Here is a 23,251-nt window from a genome sequence, read left to right as displayed (position 1 = left end):
ACAAAGTATTGGGAGTACCTCAGCAGGTCAGGCAGCATCTCTGCACAACATGGATAGGTGGCATTTTGGGTCTGGGTCCTTTTGACTGATGTGCCTGGTGTAAACCAGCAACTACAGTTCCTTGTTTCTACAATGAGGGTGGCTCAGTGGCGCAGAGATAGAGTTGCTGCCTTACAGGGCCTGAGACCTGGGCTTGATCCAAGATCCTGACTACAGGTGCTGTCTGTAGGGAGTTTGTGTGATCTCTCCGTGACCCAGTGGATTTCTCCAGGTGCTCCTGTTTCCTCCCACATTCCAAAGATGTACAGGTTTGTAGGTCACTTGGCTTTGATATAAAATGTCTCTAGTACGTAGGATAGAACTAGTGTACGGGGATCAGTGGTCGGTGTGGACTCGGTGGGCCGAAGGACCTGTTTCCACATTATATCTCTGAACTAAATGAAGCTAAACAATAGAAAATGCTCAACAGGTCAGGTACTTACTGGGGTGGGTGGAATCAACAGTTCTTCCCTTCCGGCAATTCTGCCAAAGCTTTAATTTAGTTTAGTTTGGAGATATAGTGCAGAAACAGGTCCATCATACCACCGAGTCTGTGTCGACCAGTGATCCCTGCACACACTAACGCTATCCTACACACACTAGGGTCAGTTTACAATTTTACCAAGCCAATTAACCTACAAACCTGTACGTCTTTGGCGTGTGGGAGGAAACCTGAGATCCCGGAGAAAACCCACGCGGTCACGGGGGGAACGTACAAACTCCGCACAGACAAGCACCCGTAGTCAGGATCTAACCCAGGTCTCTAGAGCTGTGGGGCAGCAACTCTACCGCTGCACCACCATGCTGCCCACGCTGAGTATTTCAGCCATCTCCTCTTATTATTGCCTTGTGTAGTTTGTGTGACAGTTTGGAGCTCACCTGAATGTTTATAACTCAACTTGCAGCTGATGAAGAGGCCCCAGATTATGGATCGGGCGTGCGTCAGTCCGGGACTGCTAAAATCTCATTCGACGATGAGTACTACAGAGAGGTATGGCAATCTGTCAACCCCGCCCGCCCGCCGCAGTTGAGTTGTACGCCAATGGATGTCGATCGCTGTAGGTTCTCACCACCATGTTGCTGTCTTTGCAGAGTGGCATTTCTTCCATGGTAATGTCACGCTCAGGGCTGTCGATGGAGGAACTCAGGATTGTGGAAGGGCAAGGTCAAAGTACAGATGTGGTAACCCCATCAGAGGAGATGAACAGATTCAACGAGTACGGTAAAGCATTTACAGCAAGCCCTACTAAATTCACTAACAGCCTTCCGCTGGCTGGTAATTGATTTACCAGACAATGGAATTAATTGACGTCAACTTCTTTGCAATATTCAGTGTAATCCGTCATCAAAGGGGAAAGCCATTTCAATTACCTTGTCAGGGTTTAGTAATGTGAATCGTAATACAGCCAGCTGGATAAATCTTCCTGTTGAGAATGTCTTCAAAATCTTACTAAGTATTGTGGAGTAGTGAGCAGATCTGATGCCTAAAGAATCATTTAGCCGTACTTAATCTACCTTCTAGAAAGCAGGGGATTTTAACTGAGTCAATTTTGACTGTCATTGTCGTAGCACAAGGGGCTTGGATGGGTGTAACTTGAGGGTAAGAGAGATTTTGAGGCAATGTTTGGGCATCCCACGAGAGATGGTGCAGTACTTGACCCGCAGAAGTAAAACTGGGACGGTTGAGGATGTGAGTGGTGGAACATTTTGGACCAGTGATGGGGTAGCTTAATGCAAGGCAAATCCTGTCTTGTTAATTTGGTTGAGTTTCTTGAGGAGGCGACGAAGAAGATTGATGAAGGCGGGCAGTAGGCGTTGCCTGAATAGACTTGCATCGAGCAATGCAGCACAAGAATGTGCCCTTCGGCCCACAGTGCCTGTGCTACACAAAGTTCGGCAGAGCACTAGCAGATTGAATTTAATCCCAGCAAGTGTAAAGTACTGCATTTGGGAACGTCATGTATGGTAGGAGATATACAGTAAGGCATGATGGAATGTTGATGACCATTCTGCCAAAGTGCCAAAACCTCACCCTTACTCGGATTAAACACCATCTGCCATTTTTCCGTCCATTTCTGCAGCTGATCTATATTCCTGCCGTACACTTTGAGAGCATTCCTAACAGTCTGTAACCTCCAAGTTTGGTGTAATCTGCGAACTTACTAACCAACCTATCTACCTCATTGAGATCCATCTCAAACATCAGTGCTGTCAGCACTGCGGAACTCCGCTGGGAATCAGACCTCTAGCCAGAATAACACTGTTGTATCACAACTTTCTGCATCCTGAGTAAGCCATTCTGAATCAAAGCAACCAAGTCACCATGGCTCCCGTGCATTTTAATCTTCTGGATAAACCAACCATGAGCGTTTATCAGATGCCTTATTAAAATCCATGTAGACAACTTTACTACTACACTCTCATCGATCACCTTTGATATCTCCTCAAAAAAATCTTAAATCAGATTTATAACACATGACCTGCCGCAGACAAAGCCATGTTGACTGTCCTTAATTAGCCAATTCCAAATGCGAGGAATCCTCTCGAATAACTTCCCGCCGGCTGTTGTGAGCCTCGCCGGCCGATAATTTGCTGGATTATCGCCACTTCCTCTTTCAATGTTATGAGAACAACATTGGCTACTCTCATCCTCCAGGAACTCACCTGTGGCTAGAGAAGACACCAAGATCTTCGTCAAGGCCCAGGCAATCTCCTCGTGGTTCTCAATAATCTGAGATCGATCTCACCAGACCCTGGAGATCTCTCCACCCTCAACCCCGCCAGCTCCTTTATCTCAAGCTGCCCTGGCATAATAGTATTCTCCACACTGATCTCATTGTGCTCCATGCCCTTCTCCTTGGTGAATACAGGCGCAAAGCACTCATTAGTACCTCATCTACATCCCATCATTCCAAGTGTAAGTTCCCTCCTTTATCCTTGAAGGGGCCTACCTTCTCTCCGGTTACCATCCTTTCTTTTTTTAACTCCTATTGTCCTTACTATTACAAGTATTAAAGTATGATCCCAATTTTGAGGTGACATGATAATTTGAAAATTAGCAAAATGCATTTCTGATTAATAAATTAGTTTTCCAAGTGAATTTTAATCCTATGGCATTTGATCCTAGTGTGATCTGGCCATGAGCTGGGTTTATTTACTATGGTTTATTTTTGGTCTGGACGTAGTTTAATATATCTGTTTTGTGAAGCATTTTGTATTTGGTTTTGCCTGGGCATATTAAACGTGGAAGCAAGCAATAGGTTTAATGAAAGAGGGGTTATTAATCTGGTCCAATTTGGTTTGCATTGCATACTTACTGATTTGAAATGAATTGTGTTGTGTTTAATAACTCGTTGCAATTGTTTTGGTGCCTTTTGGACAACAGGTTTTAAATCAAGTACGGAATTGGACCCCAAGTTATCTTCCGAGGGGATATCTGATGAAGGCGTTGAACATCTAAAAATCGGCAGCGTTTTCACTTTCCGGGTGACGGTGTTGCAAGCCAGTGGGATCCCGGCTGAATACGCAGACATCTTTTGTCAGTTCAAGTAAGCATCTGCTTTGCAAATGTACTCCACATTCTAGATCCCTTCGCAAGCATCGTCCCAAATGTACCAAGTGCAGCAACACTGCGCTGTAGATTCAGCTGGTGCACAAATCATGGAATCTCTTCGCAGAGAGTTATATGGGAAGAGGGACATTCTGTAGATAGTCACAAAATGCTGGAGTAACTCAGCTGGAGTAAAACAGGCAGCATCTCTGGAGAGAAGGTTGATTCTGTAAACGATTGCACACAAATGTCTGTGTTTAAGAAGGGACTGCAGATGCTGGAAAATCGAAGGTCGACAAAAGTGCTGGAGAAACTCAGCGGTGCAGCAGCATCTATGGAGTGAAGGAAATAGATCCTTCGCTCCATAGATGCTGCTGCACCCGCTGAGTTTCTCCAGCACTTTTGACTGCACACAAATGCCTTGTCCTTTTAGACCATAAGACATTGGAGCAGAATTAGACCATTTGGCCCATCGAGTCTACCCCGCCGTTCAATCATGGCTGATCTATCTTACCCCCTCAACACCATTCTCCTGCTTTCTCCCCATAACCTTTGACAATCTCCCTAATCAATAACCTATCAGTCTCTGCCTTAAAAATACCCAATGTCTTGGCCTCCACCACCATCTGTGACAATGAATTCCACAGATTTACCACCCTCTGGCTAAAGAAATTCATCCTCTTCTCCATTTGACTGCGTGAGTTAAGCTGATAATATTCTTAAGCATGTGAACCTATAGTTTCCCCATTCTTCCCCACAGCCATCAGGCTATTGAACTCCTCAAACAAAACTCTGAACATTTATAGCCCATTATCTGTTTATTTGCATTTTATCTGTTTTGTTTATTCATGTGTGTATATATTTATACAATGGTATATGGACACACTGATCTGTTCTGTATTCATGCCTTCTATATCCTGTTGTGCTGAAGCAAAGCAAGAATTTCATTGTCCTATCTGGGACACATGACAATAAACTCTCTTGAATCTTGAATCTTGAACAACTGGTGGCTATAAAGCAACACAGTGTAAGAACAGGCTGTTGTTTGCACCAAGCTAAACTGTTCTCATCTGCCTGTACATGATCCATATCCCTCCATTCCCTGCATGTCCATGTGCCTATCCAAGAAGTCTCTTAAACAGCTCCATCAGATCTACGCCCACCACCATCCTTGGCAGCATGTTACCCTCTGTAGGTGTTTAAATAAATAAAACATTAAATAAATGAATACAGATAAATAAATAGACAAATAAATGGATGGATGGATGGATAGAAATCACAACAAAGCAAAGCTTGCCCCGTATATCTCCTTTCACCATAAAGCTATGCCCTCTAGTATTTCACATTTCCATTCTGGGGGAAAAAGGTTCTGACTGTCTACCCCCTCCATGCCTTGCATAATTTGATATACTTCTATTATGTCTCCAATCAACCAAGAATATTCCAGGGAAAACAATAGAAGAATAACAATCATTTTGTCCACTCACTGGAAGGATCAGCACTTGCCATGCATCATGTGTTGTCCATGGACCAGTGCTCACTCCACTGCTGCACTTCAGAGGAAATCTCAGAGCTGTTTGTTGTTTAATGATCTGATCAGGAAAGTGCCTGAGTTTCCTCCACACTGTAGCTTAAGTACCATTAAACTATCGGTTCCAAACACACCCACCATTCCTTCCCTCCCCCAACCCTTTTGCTGCTTTTATAAGTACTCTGACTTGCTGTCAAGAGTACTAAGTAAACCGATGCAGTTCCATTTCCTTCCCTGACCAAGGCAGAGTGGCGCAGCAGTACAGGTGCTGCCTCACAGCGCCAGAGATCCTGGTTTGATCCTGACTATGGGTGCTGTCTGTACAGAGTTTATACGTTCTCCCTGAGACCGCGCGGGTTTTCTCCAGATGCTCCGATTTCCTCCCACGTTACAAAGACATACAGGTTTGTAGGCTAATTGGCTTCAGTAAACAAAATTGGAAATTGTCCATCGTGTATAGGATAGTGTTAGTAAAGAGATGATCGCTGGTTGGTGTGGACTAGGTTGGCCGAAGGGCCTGAATCTGCGCTGTATCTAAAGTGAAGTATCTGTTTACTTTAAAGGCGGAGTTCACTAATGCAGTACAATGCACCATCTAGTGGAAATACCAAGGGCTCATCGCTTTCACTGGATCAGCCATCCGAGCATTATCTGTTGCAGTTTTCTTACTCTGTTTGACAAAATGCAACATTCGGATTTTATGTACTTTTGTAGTTTTGATGCATGTGCAAATTTTCACATGCAAAAATTTGACTTTTTTTAAAGTCAAGTGGCAGATGAAGGCGACAGTGGCGAGCGGGTAGAGCCAGAAACCCGGGTTCGATCCTTTGTGGAGTTTGCACGTTCTCCTTGTGAACACCTGGGTTTCCTTTGGGTGCTTCCGGATTCCTCCCACATCCCAAAGATTTGCATGTTTGTAGTTTAATTGGCCACTGTACATTGCCCCAAGTGTAGGCGAGAGATCGTTTTTAATAACTATGAACACCACGACTTTGCCAAACACTCATTTTTTTTTATATGCCGTGAAGTGAAGCCAAATCATTCATGCCTTAGGTAGAACCAAGGGCCGAAAGGTAGGAATTGTTGTTTTTAGTGTCTAAACATTCCGCTTGTATACGATTCCTCCCCTCCTTCAACCAACCCACGCCTTCTAATTTTAATTGGGGTATTAGTTGATTTACGATGATTTTCGCTCTTTTGAACAGTTTCCTACATCGCCATGACGAGGCCTTCTCCACGGAGCCCCTAAAGAACGGCGGTCGAGGAACACCCCTCGGCTTTTACCACGTACAGAACGTGAGTCTGAGTTAGGAAACATTGGCCCATGCCGTCACCGGTCATGTCAGTGCGCTAATTGTTGTAACAAGTCTCCGTGAACTTGCCTTGTGACATGGCCTTTGTCATCCACTCAGATTGCTGTCGAAGTAACGGAATCCTTCTCTGAATACATCAAGACCAAGCCCATTGTGTTTGAGGTGTTTGGACATTATCAGCAGTACCCTTATTATTTCCAAGGACAGGATTTTATCAGGTAAGATTAAGATCAATGCAGAGGTTTTCCAGCCATACATGAACTAAATCATTGAATTTGGTATGGCACGCTTGCCTTCATTGGTCGGGACTTTGAGTAAAAGAGTTAGAATGTCATGAGGCAGCTGTATAGGACTTGGGTTAGGCAACATTTGAATTGTCCAGTGGTACTTTATTGTTACATGTTCCCTGAAAGTGACGTCACACGTAGATGGGGTCGTCAAGAAAGCTTTTGGCACATTGGCCTTCGTCATGCAGGGTATAGAGCATAGAGGTTGGGATGCTATGTTACAGATGTTGGTGAGGCCACACTTGGAGGACTGTGTTCAATTTTGGTCACCCTGCTCAAGGAAGGATGTTGTTAAGCTAAAAAGAGAGCAGAGAAGATGTATGAGGATGTTGCAAGGACTTAAGCTGAGCTACAGGGAGAGGTTGGGCAAGCTAAGATGTTATTCCTTGGACTGCCAAAGACGGTGGAATGATCTTCTAGAGGTGTATAAAATCATGAGGGGAATAGATAGGGTGAGTCTTTTATCCAAGCGAGGGGAATCAAGAACAAGAAGACTTGAAGGTGAGAGGGGCAAGATTTGATACAAACCTGAGGGGCAACTTTTTCACTCAGTATATGGTACGAGCTGCCAGAGGAGGTATTTGAGGCAGAATCTATAATCGCATTTATACACAGACAGATACTGTATATGGACAGGAAAGGTTTAGATGGATCTGGGCCGAATGCAGGCAATTGGGGTTAGGGCATCTTAGTTATATGGTCAAGCGGGGCTGAAGGGCTTGTTCCCTTGTGGTATGACTCTCTGTACCTGGATATATAACATTCTTTGCTTTGTATACAATTCAGTAAGATCTTACTGGAGGAGGGGGTGAAATACTGAAGATTAAAGAATAAAGTCACCTCTTTAATGTTTGTTTCCCTAGAACACCACAACCAGCACGCAAATATTTCCCTCCTCCGATGCCTCTCTCAAAACCAGGTGAGTCTGAATGGAAGTTCCCTGGTAATGTGAAATAAGATTTTAATTGTGTATAAATGGAGAAATTGCAGTCAACTCCAATATTTTGTCTCATCATTTATGAGATATTTGAATAATAAATTCTCACAGGCTATTCTGCTTATGATCAAGTTTGCAAAATGGAGAACTAATTTCTCATAAGTTTCACTAAGGTACAGGTAGCAGTTCACAGACCATGATTTTTTAAAATCTGCTTAATCGATAATGTTTTATTATCAATGTTTTATGTGTCATTCCTAACTGTCACTGTATGTCAAGTTGTCGCTTGCGGGCAGAGCACCAAGGCAAATTCCTTGTATGTGAATACTTGGCCAATAAACTTATACTTACAATGATTTCACCTGGCCAGTTCTACCCTGGGGAGTTGGTGCTTATTAGAACATAGAAAAGTACAGCACAGGAACAGGCCCTTCGGCCCACAATGTCCATGCAGCATGTCGTACAGATAAACTAATCTCACCTGCCTGCACATTCACCAGACCTCTCAATTCCTTGCATATCCATTTGCCTCCGAAACCCCACAATTGAATGTTCCTTCACCGCCAATATGTTATGGCCACATTGACAACAACGTCCCAGATACAAATAAAAGCATTCAGCTGATTGGACTGGCAATTTTCAATGCCGACATTGAACATCTATTTTTCTCCCATTTTTCTTTCCCCTTTCATTCTCTCACCACCCCTCCCCTTTCTCTCATCCATCTCTCCCTCTTGTTTATCCTTCTCCCCTCCTTTCCCTCTGCCTCCACCATCCTCTGCTTCTTTATCTTTCAGTCGCTCATGTAGGATAGAAAGAGAACTTTGTCATTTGTTTGTACGGTGCAGTCCGGACTATTTACTTTTCCTCCTATTTCCTATTTAATGGTCTTCACTCCGACCCCTCAGTTGAGTGCTGGGCCACACACCGATGTTCAGTAAAGAAATAAAACTATTAACTGTGTTCTAGTTCATTATTGTTATTGATCTCAAAGTCCTTCTGTCGTGATTTAAATGTTATAACATCGAACCCTGTCTTCAATATTTTATTTGTATTCCATACCTGATGAAGATATGTGTAACATTTAATTTTCAAAATAAATATAATGATGAGGTGTGGCAATGAGAGTGGCGTGGCAATGAAAGAGACCATACTTTGCAACAATCCAACAGCAGGGTTCTCACCCTGTCATGGCAGCTGATGAATTTCAATTCCGTTCATAATCTGCAAATGATGAGCATAAAAACCACAGGAATGTTGGTTTAAAGTGATGTCCTACGGGTAAGGAAATGGTCCATCCTTGCCCCAGATGGTGTATGTGGAGCACCAGTTCCTTGTTTCTACATGAAAACAGGTCCTTCGGCCCACTAAGTCCGCGCCGATCGTTGATCACCCATTCCCACTAGTTCTTGGTTATCCCACTTTCTCACCCACTCCCTACATGGTTGGGGCAATTTGCAGAAGGCCAATCAACCTACAAACCTGTACATCTTTGGGATGTGGGAAGAAACAGGAGCACCTGGAGGAAACGTGAGCGGTCACAGGGAGAACGTGCAAACTTCACACAGTCCGCACCCAAGGTCAGGATCGAACCTGGTGCTGTGAGGCAGTAGCCCTATCCGCTGCATCACCATGTGGCCACATCACAAAAAAATGAATACATTTTTTTTTTTTAACCCGAAATTAGGTCTTCATCTCATGTCACTAAGACAATAATTTTCAGATGGATATTCAGTAATTTGAATAGTTTCCTGAGCATGGCTTACCGAACGGAAAGACCATTAACATTCATGTAATGCTGTAAATCTCATGCACCTGCACATTTTATGGTAATCTCTAAGGTTTACTATTGCAAAGAGTTATAATTAATTTCAAAGCTTTCACAACAAAACATGTATAATTTTATTTTTGTGTTAAACATTTTTCTATTTCTATTTTTGCATGTTAAATATTTTTCTGTTCGTTCCTTTTTCCTTTCCCACAACCCATGATCTCCCCCCCACCACCTACCACCCACCTCCTGTGATTTCTCTTCCATTTCAGACCATTACCGAAAGATTGAGTTGATTAGATATCTGATGTCTGGCTATGTCAATGTGCAGTTGCTTGATGCTCTGTCTGAGAATGCCAACACGTTTGTTACATCTGCTGCCGGCCCGTTCATCAACACCGCCGATCAGCTGCCGGCTTTCCTTTTGCATCCACTTCCCACCTGTCACATACTGAAAGTCCCAAAACATCATGGTTGGTAACTGGTGCAGAGCCATGGCAAATTAGCGACATCTAAAGATCCCGTTTAGTGTAGTCTGTCCCTGTCACACACCCGTTTGTATTTTGGATGTAGCAAAGTTGCAGCTTTGTGATCAGCCAGTGTACCGTAGTGAAATAAGACCTCTGTGTGTAGAAAGAGTGTGTAGATAATTCCTCTGTGTGTGAAGTTCAACCCACATCTTAAAACCTACTATCACTGTTGATTATCTTGTTCATTCATTGCCCTGTCATTTAAGGGGAAATATTGGTCCCTGGTTTAGTTTCAGTCTTGCAGATACAGCAGGGGAACACATCCTTTGCTTCACCAAGTCTATGCCGATCACTGATCACCAGTTCGCACTATTTTCTATGTTGTCCAACTTTCTCATCACTAGGGGGCAATTTGCAGAGGCCAATTAACTTACAAACCCACACGTCTTTGGCGTGCGGGAGGAAACTAGAGCACCCGGAGGAAACCCATGCGGTCACAGGGAGAATGTGTGAACTCCACGCAGACAGCACCCGAGGTCAGGATTGAACCCGGGTCTCTCGCGCTGTGAGGCAGCAGTTCTACCCGCTGCACTTGTCCGCTCATGGTGTGTCCAAGTGTATCAGCCATTGCCATTGTTGCTCCATGTAAAAAGAGAGTTGTTTTGTGAACACTCTTTTTCCAACCTACAGCTTAAAAAATAATACCGCTGTTAGTTATTTTGTTCATTCATTTCCCCAACATTTAAGAGGTAAAAAAAATTGTCCCTTGTCTACGTTTAGTTTTAGTTTTACAGATATAGCATGGAGACAGGCCCTTCGACCCATCGAGTCCATGCCAACTATTGATCACTTCAGTTCCGTTTAGTTTATTGTCACATGTACCGGGGTACAGTGAAAAGCCTTTGTTGCGTGCTATCCAGTCAGCAGAAACAGTCAGCAGACTTCATGCCATTATACTCAATGGAACCAGAGATGAGTACAATCTCTGGCCAATAAGTAAGCATAGCTTTAGCCCTGACAAGCAGATTTCACTTGCCTTTCAATATTAAGCCAGTCATTTGTTTCATTTCATTTCCATCCCCTCCTCTTCCGCCACCACCTTCAACCACTAAAATTCTTAAGTGTCGGTCAAATCAAATGAATCAGGATTTGAAGCTGTAGAAAATGTCAAATATCCTGGTTCCAGATTTTCTATTGAAAGAATATTCCTTCCTTTGAAGTTTACCTTCAACTGTCCAGATTCTGTGTTTAATCTATTTTAGTCAAGAAATATCTATATTAGTTAAGGTGCCTCTTTGTGAATCTTGATTTTAATTTCCTAATAGCAGCTTCCTCCTATTTATAATTTGTAGGACGATGAAATGTTGCGATCTATCAAGAACCAAAAAATTCAACACGTTTTATTAAGCTGAGACGTTGAGGGCTAAATTAAGGGCTAAAGAGATCATGGGCTAAAGAGATCACGGGCTAAATTTGCTGTTTATTTGTTTTTAAATGGGATAAACGTTCAATCAGAAAGTAACTAATTTAGCGATCTCTGTTGTCATGAGATTCTGGATTGGATAAGGTGACAACATGCAATAAATCTTTTCTTACTGTTGGTCAAAGAAAATATAATTTGACAAGCAAATGTTCAGTTTCAGAAATACCTGTACAAAGGAAGATTAATTGTAGGAATGTTCTTAGGAAGATCATTTAATGGCGGCACAGTGTCACAACCGGTAGAGCAGTTGCCTCACAGCGCAAGGAACCTGACCTAGGGTGTGGCGTGTGTGGAGTCTGCACACTCTCCCGGTGACTGCGTGGGTTTCCTTCGGGTGCTCCGGTTTCCTCCAACATCCCAAAGACGTGTGGGTTTCTAGGATAGTTGGCCCACTGTAAATTGCCCATAATGGATGAGAAAGTGGAATAAGATAGAACTGGTGCGAACGGGTGATCGATGACTGGTGTGGACTCGATGGGCCGAAGGGCCTATTTCCATGCTGGATCTTTAAATCAGTGAATCAGTTGATAAAATCATTTGCAGGCTTGTAGGTAAATTGGCCTTTGTAAATTTGCCCGGTGGGGGGAGGGTGAGAAAGTGGGATAATATGGTGTGAACAGGTGATCAATTGCCAGCATGGACTGTTGGCCGAAGGGTCCGTTTCCACACTACATCTCTAAACTTACAAAAGAGCTGATAAAGAGGGCATAACAGAGTCTATAATTGGGAAAACCATCAAAAGTGGAATTACATTCTGCAATGATGTAATTGGATTGAATCGTGAAAGAGAAGACTATTTGAGGAATGAAGTGAAACGCAGCGCTGGGAATCTCCAGGATTCTTGACAAGAATTGTAATCATTTTTTTGGCTGCAGAGCAAGGAGCATAAAATAAATCAGTGTAAAAAAAACTAATCTAGAAATGAAACTCACTGGATTGTGGTAGAGGTGATCAAGGGATGTTGATTGCAACTTTTGGATTCACCTTGTTTGCTTTTCCTTTTGCAACCTTTGTGTTAAGATATAATTGAGCGAGTTTAATTATCATAGACACGGGAATGGAACAATTAAATTCCTACTTGTTGCAGCTTTACAGGCACATTAACGCAGCAACATAGGAATAAATGTATACTAAACAGTGATACAATATATTATCATGGTACATGGCCCTTGACATAACGGTTGGAACTAAAAATAGTCCTTGCCTTGCTTTGCATTTAAAAAAAATGATATTATTCAGGCAATATTTAGTTTCATAAATAAATCATTATTCGGAAGAAACCTATTTGATGGCTAAATTAACGGTTCGCTTCAAGATTGCTGATTGCCGCCCTGTGATAGCTGAACACTCTCCTCATCTCAATCAGCTGTCTGCCTTTTGTAAATCAGCAGCAAGGTTTTTTTTTTGTAAAGAACTCCCTTGGAAGTGCAAGGTGATCTAGTTTATCGGTAGGTTTAACCCAACTCTAAAATATAGCAGCCAGCGTTAATTTTGAAACAATGATTAAAGTCTTCTTCGTGATTAGCTCTAAAAGCATTGTTAGTGGCTTTTCCTTTGTGTAATTCCCTGAACTTCTGGAATTCTTCCAACATCAAAGTCCTCCCCCAAGAATAGACCATAAGACGCAGAATTAGGCCATTCGGACCATCGCGTCCACTCTGCCATTCGATCATGGTTGATCTAGAAACATAGAAAATAGGTGCAGGAGGAGGCCATTCGACCCTTCGAGCTAACACCGCCATTCATTGCGATCATGGCTGATCGTCCCCAATCAATAGCCCGTGCCTGCCTTCTCCCCATATCCCTTGATTCCATCTATTTTTCTCTCTCAACCCCATTCTCCTGCCTTCTCCCATTTGACTTCCTTAAGCAAAAATGTTAATTATTTTTATGTACAATCAAATATACGAGCTTTGGTGATAGGTGTTCATTACGCAACATAGATATATGTGTCAATTATACTGCTCCTTCCCTGCTCTCCCCATTAGGTTGTGTTTATGTATACCTGCATTTAAAACTATGTATGTCCAAAGTTTGCCATGGTGGAAAACAATTTATTTTTTTGTATTTTCCTTTTCTTAGATATACTGCATATTTCTTAGATGTAAAACTGCTTTTTAAGAATGATGCTAATATTACCTATCACTTGCCTGGCTTTGTCCTTCACCCACTCTTTTCCAGCCATGCACACAGATCTCAGGCCACTTTCTTATGAATACTTATCGCCTCCATTAACACATCATGGAATTGTCAATACCGTGTACAAGCCCGTGTAGGAAGCAACTGCAGATGCTGGGTTACACCGAAGATGACAAAAAATGCTGGAGTAACTCAGCGGGACAGGCAGCATCTATGGAGAGAAGGAATGGATGACGTTTCTTCAGAAACTTTCCCCGAGACGTTACCCATTCCTTCTCTCCAGAGATGCTGCCTGTCCCGCTGAGTTACTCCAGCTTTTTGTGTCTATCTTCAGTTTAAACCAGCATCTGCACTTCCTACACAAGTGATAGGTGACACAAGTTGGGGGGGGATTGATGGACAATTGGTCAGACAAAGATCAGAGATGAAAAGACAAAAGGTGTGAGGTAAAGATAGAAGCGGTGCGAATTGTGAAGCCAGAATGTAGGTTGTAGGGGAGAGGAGGGGAGAAATGGGTGCGAGTCTAGGTGAGGCACAGGGAAGAGACTGGGCGAAAAAGGGGGGAGACAAAATCAGGGTGGGGCTAGGTTAGTTACTTAAAACTGGAGAATTCAATGTTAATCTCATGGGCTTGTAAACTACCAAAGCTGAATATAAGGTGGTGTTTTGCCAGTTTTGGGAGGATTACGGTTTTGCAAGTCGAGTCAAGATGGTTGTAGGAAAGTAGAGGGCCTGTCCCACTTGGTGATTTGTTTCGGGCGACTGTTGGCATCATTGACTGACGTTTCTGGTCACCGAAAAATATGCGGCGAGATGACGTGTGACGCGGCGGTGATGCGGCGTGATGATGTATGATGCACGGTGTTTTTTCAAGTGTCGCAACTTTCTTTTGTAGCGGCTAGATTTTGAAATGTTCAAAATCTTTTGGTGACCGTGATATGACGCCGGCAAAATCGCCAAGTGGGACAGGCCCTTAGCTGTTCCTGAACCTGTTGGTGTGGTAAATAACCGAGAAGCTGCAGAAGGGCAATGGGTAGTAGGGTGATGCCAAGTAGGTAGTAGGTAGTGTCAAGGGTTATGGGGAGAAGGCAGGAATATGGGATTAGGAGGCAGAGATTCGTCATGATTGAATGGTGAAGTAGACTCGATGGGCCAAATGGCCTAATTCTATTCCGATAACTTGTGAACTTGTCCATGTCGCGTATTGCTAATGCAGTGAAGTCTGGGTGATGTTAAATAAACTGGTCTGCTGGCACCTGCTGAGCAGACCAGAATATATATAAATGAAAAGGAAACGAAATTGGAAATTGGAATTGATTGCTTTATATTTTATCGACCACTGCTTCGAATGAGTGAATAAATGACTGCACCTGAATGTGTTGACGTGTTTTCCTGCTTCAGTTCCAGCCACCAAGGTGAATGCCGTGAGCAAACCCAGCCGGGGGCAATGCGTTAGCAAGTACGACCTCCTCGTCTGGTTTGAGATCAGCGAGCTGGAGCCGACAGGAGAGTAAGTCGATAAATGGCGATGTTTGTTTATCTGATCAATGCTGCCAACTGTCAGGCATTTTACAAAAGCTTTTCTCAAAAGGCTGGGTGTGTGCAGGGTGGCACAGTGACGCATCGGTAGAGTTGCTGCCTTGCAGCGCCAGGGACCTGGGTTCGATCCTGACTGTGGGTGCTGTCTGTACAGAGTTTGTACGTTCTCCCCGTGACCTGCGTGGGTTTTCTCCGGCTGCTCAATTTTCCACCCACACCCCAAAGAGGTATAGTTTTGTCAGTTAATTGGCTTTGGTAAAATTGTCCCTAGTGTGTGTAGGATAGTGTTGGTGTGCGGGGATCGCTAGTCGATGCAGACTCGGTGGGCCAAAGGGCCTATTTGCGTGCTATATCTTCTAAACTAAATTAAAAGTTGTCCTGGGTAAATCTCATAAATTCTTGCCTGGCTTTGGTTATGAAAACACATCAAAAACTATATGTTTTGAGATATCTCAGTGTGGAAATTGCTGCAGGTGATCAGAAGAAGGAAGAGACTCAAAGAGAGAACAGCCACAAGACAGATTATAGTGAAAGAGTAAGGACTTATCCCATATAGAATAGCACTGGGAAAAAAGACACAATGTGCTGGAGTAACTCAGCAAGTCAGGCAGCATCTCAAGAGAAGATGCATAGGTGACGTTTTGGGTCGGGACCCTTGAGTATATGTTTTTCATCAGTAAGGCTTTTTGATAAGAAAAATAGTTAAAACTATAATCATTTCATAAAACCATGCAGGATTTTGCTTGTGCAAGTTGATTGGGTTGTGAGCACAAATAAATTTTAGTTCAGAGATTCAGCACGGAAACAGGCCCTTCAGCCCACCCATTCCATGCTGACCAGCAATCCCCGCGCACTAGCACTATCCTGCACACGAGAGAAAATTCACAACTTTACCAAGCCAATTAACCTGCAAACCTGTATGTCTTTGGAGTGTGGGGGGAAAGGAGTTCCTGTGGAAAACCCACGTGATCACAGGGAGAACGTACAAACTCCGTACAGACAGCACCCGTGGTTAAGATCGAACTCTGGTCTCTGGCACAGTATGGCATCAACTCTACTGCTGTCCCACTGTGCTGCCTAGAATGTTTTATTTAGATTTTCCCCATTAGGCTGTGCCTACATTGATGAATATTTCCTCTCTCTACAGATACATCGCTGCTGTTGTGGATCACAGTGGAGGGATGCCCTGTCAAGGCACTTACCTGCTTCACCAGGTAAATGTTTTGGATAATCTCATCTCTTTAATTCTTGTTTGATAACTCTTAACTGATAACTCTTAAAGATAGCGGAGTCAAGGGATATGGGGAGAAGGCAGGAACGGGGTACTGATTGTGGATGATCAGCCATGATCACATTGAATGGCGATGCTGGCTCGAAGGGCCGAATAGCCTACTCCTGCACCTATTGCCTATTGTCTATCATCTGAAGTTTTTCTGGCACAGGTTATTATCAGTTAAGAGTTATCAGACAAGATGTCTATTGTTTACTGTGTTAAACTTTCAATGGAGTACAATAGTTAAATGACATCTTGGATTAATGATCTAACAGCTCCGCCATTGATAATTAAACTCTACTAGTTAACTAATTCATTCTCCTCATGCCTCTGATGATAAAGCCTCATCACTTGGGTATTTTTCTAAACTAACCCAAGTCTGTAGTTATCCTTTGTTACCAGAGTATTCATCTGCTCTTCCACCTTCTTTGAGATCCCAGGAGAAATTGAGATATCGGGACCCATTATTTCCAAGTTAGTTACTATGAGATGTTGCTATCTTATTGCTTCCAATTTATTAAGTATATCTGAGAGTTTTGCCTTTTATAAAGCAAACTAACTTCCCAAAAGCTTGTGTCTGCTGGTCGGTGATGTTGAGAGAATGCTGCTGTGAGGGGTTGTCCCTTATCTCACACCGGTTTGACTCAATCCTGTAATTAGCCCTTCATGGGGATTCACTTTTTCAATTAACCTCCTTCCTTATATTTCCTTAACGTTCTCAAAGACCGCAATAGACCATTAACCATCCTGATATGTGGCCAACCCTAAATGTTTCGGAGGGCTGTGAATACTTCCCACTCTTTAGTTTGAAAGATACAGCATGTAAGCAGGTCCACCAAGTCCACGCCGACCATCGATCACCCATTCACAGTTGTTCCATGTTGTCCCACTTTCACACACACACACACACACACACACACACACACACACACACACACACACACACACACTTGGACAATACACACAGGCCAATTAACCTCCAAACCCGCATGTCTTTGGAGGCATGTGTGAGGAAACCCATGTGGTCACAGGGAGAATGTGCAAACTCCACACGGACAGCACCAGAAGACAGGATCGAAACAGGGTCTCTGACACTGTGATCCATCATACCAAATCGATTGAGATTGATTTAGAACAGCTCTTCTATTCTGCGGTGGATGTCTAAAGCTTCAGAATACCATAGGAACTTCAGTATCTGGGACCTGCAGCAGAGATGGGATGGTGATAGACTTTCAAGCTGGGGCAGCGCCTGATTTGGAGTGGAAGTAACAATGTTCCCACGCACCTCCTGTCCTGGGGCGTCCCGGTAGTATAGATCTCAGGTTCCCCTGTTGTCTCAGTTCGCCAATGTCGGCTGTGGTTTAGTAGGTAGCACCTTAGCTTCGTCAGATCAAGATATGTCATTGGTAATCCAGTCATTTAACCATTGTACTCCTTATCCCTAATCAGTCTGAAGAAGGGTCTCGACCCGAAACGTCACCAATTCTTTCTCTCCAGAGATGCTGCCGGTCCCGGTCCTGTTGAGTTACTCCAGCATTTTGTGTCTGTCTTCGGTACTCTAAAGAAAGTTTGACATAGTCCGCAATAGACATCTTGTCTGATAACTCCTAACTGATAATAACCTACGCCAGAACAACTACACAAGGCAGAACAACTTCATGTTATCAGATGACATGATAATCCAAGCCCGTCTACCATCTTGTATAGAAACAGATTCCGCAGCAGTCTGACGGAGGAATGGCGGGAATTATTCCTTGTGTCATGCCCGTCGATTAGCCCTCAAAGAAGATACAATTTTTTGGAAATACAAATAAAACTGTAGGTGCTGGACTGTGAACCAAAACCAGAAATAGTGGAAGAACTCAGTCGGTTCATCAGCATCTGTGGAAAGGAGAAGCAGTTTTTGTTTCAGGTCAGGGAAGAGGTCCCAAATTCTGAGGAAGGGTCCCCAACCTGATACGTTAACTGGTTTCCCTTTCCACACTTACTGGCTGAATGACTGAGTTTTTCCAGCATTTCTGTGTTTAGTTTTAATCACAGTGCTTATGCCTTTTTATATCAAATTTTCTTTTTAAATGGAGGCTTATTGAATGGTTCTTGAAATGGAGAAAATGCGGCAGATAATTTGTGTACTGTAAGCTTCCACAAAGAGTAATCGGAGAATGGGCAAAAATACTATTTTTGGTAAAGATAGACACAAAGTGCTGGAGTAACTCAGCAGGTCAGGCAGCATCTTTGGAGAAAAAGGATGGGTGAGGTTTCGTGTTGGGACGAAACCACTGAGTTACACCAGCACTTTGTGTCTATCATTGGTATAAACCTGCACCTGCAGTTCTTTGTTTCTACACTATTTTTGGTGATGTCGATTGAGGCAGAAATATTGACTGGGCACCAGGTTAATAACTGGCAGTGGTGATGAAAGAATGGTTATATGTGGCACTTTGACAATACTTTATCACAATTTTCAGTTTTATAAGAAACCCTTAAGCCCACTATTTCATGATACGATGCAGACTTCCAGCAATGTACTTTCCTTTTAAGTGCAATTGCTGCCGGATGCTTTTATTCAACAACAGCTCGACTTCCAGAGGGATTAAAAGCATTCATTCAACTCCATCCCCCGTCAAACTGTGACATTGTACCCACAGCACCCGTGATGCTGAAATTATAAATAGACGTGCTGTTTGAAGAGAGTGCAGGATTGTGTCAAGGTTACCCATCAGTGAAGGACAGTCTGAAGTGTTAACACAATATTGTGTTTGTACCAACATTATAGACACTCTCGCACTGTCATGAGATTTACTAATGGTTTTGCGGCACAATGGCGCAGTTGGAAGAGCTGCTGCCTCGCTGCGCCAGAGACCCGGGTTCAATCCTGACCTTGGATGCTGTCTGTGTGGAGTTTACACGTTCTGCATGTGGTCACGTGGGTTTCCACCGGGTGATCCGGTCTCTTCCCACACTCAAAAAGATGTGCAGATTTGTAGGGTAATTGGCCTCTGTAAATTGTCCCTAGTGTGCGGAGCGGATGAGAAAGTGAGATCATGTGGATTGAGAGTGAACGGGTGATCAATGGCGTGGACTCAGTCAGATAAAGGGCCAGTTCCCATGCCAATGTTTTTCAATCAATCGATTTTTAGACAGCAAGAACTGATTAATTAGCACCACGGTGGTTTGTTGATATTGGTGGAGGTAGAGATATCGGACTGGACACCCTCTCTCCTATTTGGAAAGTTCACGGGAGCCTTTAGAGAGAAGGCATTCATAGCCTTTGAGTGCTGTGGTTAAGGGTCAAGCTTGATCCAGAACCCAAGGCCTAACTCTCGGCTTGGTCCTCCCGACACTGGTGTGAGATTGCGGTAAATAAGCACGGCCGACACAGCATGAACTGTACATTTTGATTTCGACAGGGAATTCAGCGCAGGATTACGGTCACTATCGTGCATGAGAAGGGCAGTGAACTTCACTGGAAGGACGTTCGAGAGCTGGTTGTCGGTGAGTTTAATCGGAGATTTTTGATAACAATTTGTTTCGTTCACATCTCGTCTGATTTTACACTTTCTGCTTCTTTTATCTTTTTGTGCCAATTTTCCCCAACATTGCGACTGTTTTTGTGCCAATTTTCCCCAGCATTGCGACTGTTTTTGTGCCAATTTTCCCCAGCATTGCGACTGTTTTTCGCGATTGACCGACAGAAAGACTATGAATGATGATGTTTAGATCCGTAATAAGAGCAAGGAATTTGCTACCTCAATTTAAATTAACTAAATTCACGAATGGCTGCGATCTTTAGTGTGGCACAGTAGTGCACTGGTAACCCGCTGCCTCACATCGCTAGAGACGGTTCGATCCTGACCTTGGGTGCTCTCTGTTTGGAGTTTGCACGTTCTCCCTGTGACTGCATGGGTTTCTCCCGGGTTCTCTGGCTTCTACCCACATCCCAAAGACATACGGGTCTGTAGGTTAATTGGCCTCGGAAAAATTGCCCCTAGTGGATGTAAAAGTGAGATGACACTGAACCATTGTAAGCGGGTGTGCGATGCTCGCCGTGGACCTGGGGGGCTGATCGGCCTGTTTTCCTGCTGTATCTCTCTCTTTCCCACAAAGTGCATTGATTTGGAACGCGGTGTTATAATAAATGTCCGTTTGACTTCACACATGAAGGGACAAAATGGAAATTCACAAATCCAGAAATAACGTGCTTCCCTCTGTTTTCCCAGGACGCATCAGGAATAAACCCAAGGTGGATGAAGCTGCTGTCGATGCCGTTTTATCTTTGAATATTATTTCTGCAAAGCATATCAAATCTTCAAATGACGCTCACAGGTACGCACGTGTTGTCTGTTGTTAGCTGGAGAGATTGGACATCTTGAGATCCAGTTCTCTCGCCCACATGAAAGTGCCATGCCTTATTAGATGGGCATCTGAAGTAAGGTCCTGGCGTGGAATGGCCGTTGTGCCATGGAAAGTTTGATCAATAGGACCTGATTGACTGATCACAGGTTTTTTCAGTTTGGAGCAACTATTTGTTTAAATTATCTTTTATCTACTGTTCCATTATTCCATCTCCGTTAAAGAGCAGCTATTAAAGTCACACTGTTGAAGATTACTGCGATCTGTGCTTTTGTTAATATCAATCTTTGTGAGTGTGGCAACAGGTCAATGCAAAAGTTAGCATCCAATAATCCCCCTGCCTATGGGGATCCTATACCATGGGGTCATTAATGAATCCTGTTTCATTGCCCTGTACAAAGACAGCCTGCTCTCCTGTTGGTGACTCAGCATGTTGCCCTCAGCAACCATGCCAAATATATTCATAAACTCTTCCTCAAATATATCTTGCCAGTTTCACTTTCCGATCAATGTATTGATAGAAATCGACCGTGTTTACGTTAGTCACTCTTTAGTTTAGTTTCGAGATACAGCACAGAAACAGGCTCTTCAGCCGACCAGTGATCCCTGCACACTCTTAACACCATCCTACACACACTAGGGACAATTTACAATTATACCAAGCCAATTAACCTACAAACCTGTACATCTTTGGAGTGTGGGAGGAAACCGGAGATCCCGCAGAAATCCCACGCAGGTCACAGGGAGAACGTACAGACAAGCACCCGTAGTCGGGATCGAACCCGGGTCTCTGGCGCTGTAAGGCAGCAACTCTACTGCTGAGCCACCGTGCCGCTCAGCTCTCAATGTCTTGATTTATAACTCCATGTAGCTATCTCTTAACCTTGCTACATTTAATTTCCACCCAAACTCATTCTACTCATTACTGCATCTTGAGCTCCTGAGCCAATATCATTCTACAACTCTGCAGTGATCCTGTCCTTCATTAACTGAGCCACTCCACTTTCTTCTCCATCCTTCCTACTGTTGGGTTCAAATGTTGAAATCAAGTCATGGTCTCACTTCAAACTGTTCAGGATTCAAGGAGTACCATGAACTGATATCCAGGGCTATTGATGAAAGCGCTTGACTTTTTTTTCCAGTTTCTTTTATCGCTTGTGCGAGTTGTGGCTGGCTGTTTTCACCCCTGATGTGCATAAACTGTGTTGTTCCCATCTATCTTCCTCTGTTGCTACTAATGATGCTTCTTGTATTTTGCAGGCTATTTCTTGATTTGGATTTACCTAGGTATTTTGAGTTTTTCATTGCTGCTTGTTGATTAGATTAGAGCTTCATCTCTTTATTTTGTTGTTCATTTGCCTTTGCTTTTTATGTATTCATTCGTTAGTGTTGTACCCAGCTTGTCTTTATACCACAGGCACAGGAATAATTGGGGAAAACACTTAGTTTTAGTCCATCCATGGGCACGGCTTTGTGTCAGAAGTCCAAAACTTCCTCAGTGGTCTGAAAGTTCAGGAGCTACTCTTCAGTTCCACACAGCTTATGAATGCAAGGGCTGAGAGAGTCGTTTTTAGTTTTAGTTTACAGCATGGGAAAAGGCCCTTCAGCCCACCCAGTCCATGCTGACCATCGATCACTCATTCAATGTGTTGTCCAACTTTCTCATCCACTCCCTACTCACTAAGAGCAATTTACAGAGGCCAATTAATCTACAGACCTGTACTTCTTTGGAATGTGGGAGGAAACGGGACCTACCCGGAGAAAATCCACGTGGTCACAGGGAATACATGCAAACTCAACACAGACAGCAACCCAACTCTCTGGCGCAGAGAGGTAACGGCTCTACCAGCTGCGCCACTGTACCACCCATTGGTTGGCTAAACAAATAATCCTGGTGGAATTAATTAAATGCAGAAGATCATTTGCTGGCATCGTTATTGATCTATTGGTGTATATTACTATTAACAGGGTACAGGCAACTATTTTCACTGTATATTGATAGTAATATAGAATTAGCTTGATGAGAAATACCAACAAGTTCATTAAAAAAAAATTAAGAACAAATAAGGCAGGAATTGGTCAGAGGAGCCTCACATCTTCTCTGTCATTCAATAAGAAAGTGACTGATTTGAAATGGCCTCAGCACTTTCTTGTCCTTTCCATTCAACCCTTGAGTCACCTGTAAACCAAAAATCTGCCTCAGCCTTGAATATACTGAAAGACACAGCATCTACAGCCCTCTGAGGTGGATGATCCAAAACATTCCCAGCCCTCTGAAAGACAAAATTCATCTTCTGTCTTAAATGGGCGATCCTTTGTCAGTGCACAGTGGCGCAGCAGTAGAGTTGTTGCCTTACAATACCAGAGATCTGGCTTCATTCCTGACTACAGGTGCTGCCTGTACAGACTTTGTATGTTCTCCATGGGTTTTCTCCGGGTGCTCCGGTTTACTCCTACGTTCTAAAGACGTGCAGGTTTGTAGGTTAATTGGCTTTGGTAAGTTGTAAAATAGTCCCTAGTGTGTTGGGTAGTGTTATTGTACGGGGTGCAATAACACTACAGGAGT

At 43.4% G+C, this 23,251-nt stretch overlaps 1 protein-coding gene across 15 annotated transcripts in view; it reads left to right on the top strand.

The window, feature by feature from the left end:
- The window catches only part of kif1b (kinesin family member 1B), a 247,101-nt gene that overhangs the window by 191,406 nt on the left and 32,444 nt on the right, over nucleotides 1-23,251 (top strand). For 10 of the 15 annotated variants that reach the window (XM_033048541.1, XM_033048538.1, XM_033048535.1 and 7 more), the window contains 11 exons: nucleotides 945-1,030; nucleotides 1,132-1,261; nucleotides 3,425-3,587; nucleotides 6,326-6,416; nucleotides 6,533-6,651; nucleotides 7,584-7,639; nucleotides 14,922-15,030; nucleotides 16,207-16,273; nucleotides 19,743-19,827; nucleotides 20,553-20,658; nucleotides 21,946-21,972. In XM_033048541.1, the coding sequence (XP_032904432.1) occupies nucleotides 945-1,030; nucleotides 1,132-1,261; nucleotides 3,425-3,587; nucleotides 6,326-6,416; nucleotides 6,533-6,651; nucleotides 7,584-7,639; nucleotides 14,922-15,030; nucleotides 16,207-16,273; nucleotides 19,743-19,827; nucleotides 20,553-20,658; nucleotides 21,946-21,972 (1,039 nt within the window). The remainder of the gene's footprint in view (nucleotides 1-944; nucleotides 1,031-1,131; nucleotides 1,262-3,424; nucleotides 3,588-6,325; nucleotides 6,417-6,532; nucleotides 6,652-7,583; nucleotides 7,640-14,921; nucleotides 15,031-16,206; nucleotides 16,274-19,742; nucleotides 19,828-20,552; nucleotides 20,659-21,945; nucleotides 21,973-23,251) is intronic. The other 5 variants (XM_033048547.1, XM_033048544.1, XM_033048542.1 and 2 more) reach the window with 1 other exon arrangement.

This window comes from Amblyraja radiata, chromosome 31 (genome assembly GCF_010909765.2).
Source record: "Amblyraja radiata isolate CabotCenter1 chromosome 31, sAmbRad1.1.pri, whole genome shotgun sequence".
Taxonomy (NCBI): Eukaryota; Metazoa; Chordata; class Chondrichthyes; order Rajiformes; family Rajidae; genus Amblyraja; species Amblyraja radiata.
This window is presented reverse-complemented; position numbering and strand designations above follow the sequence as displayed.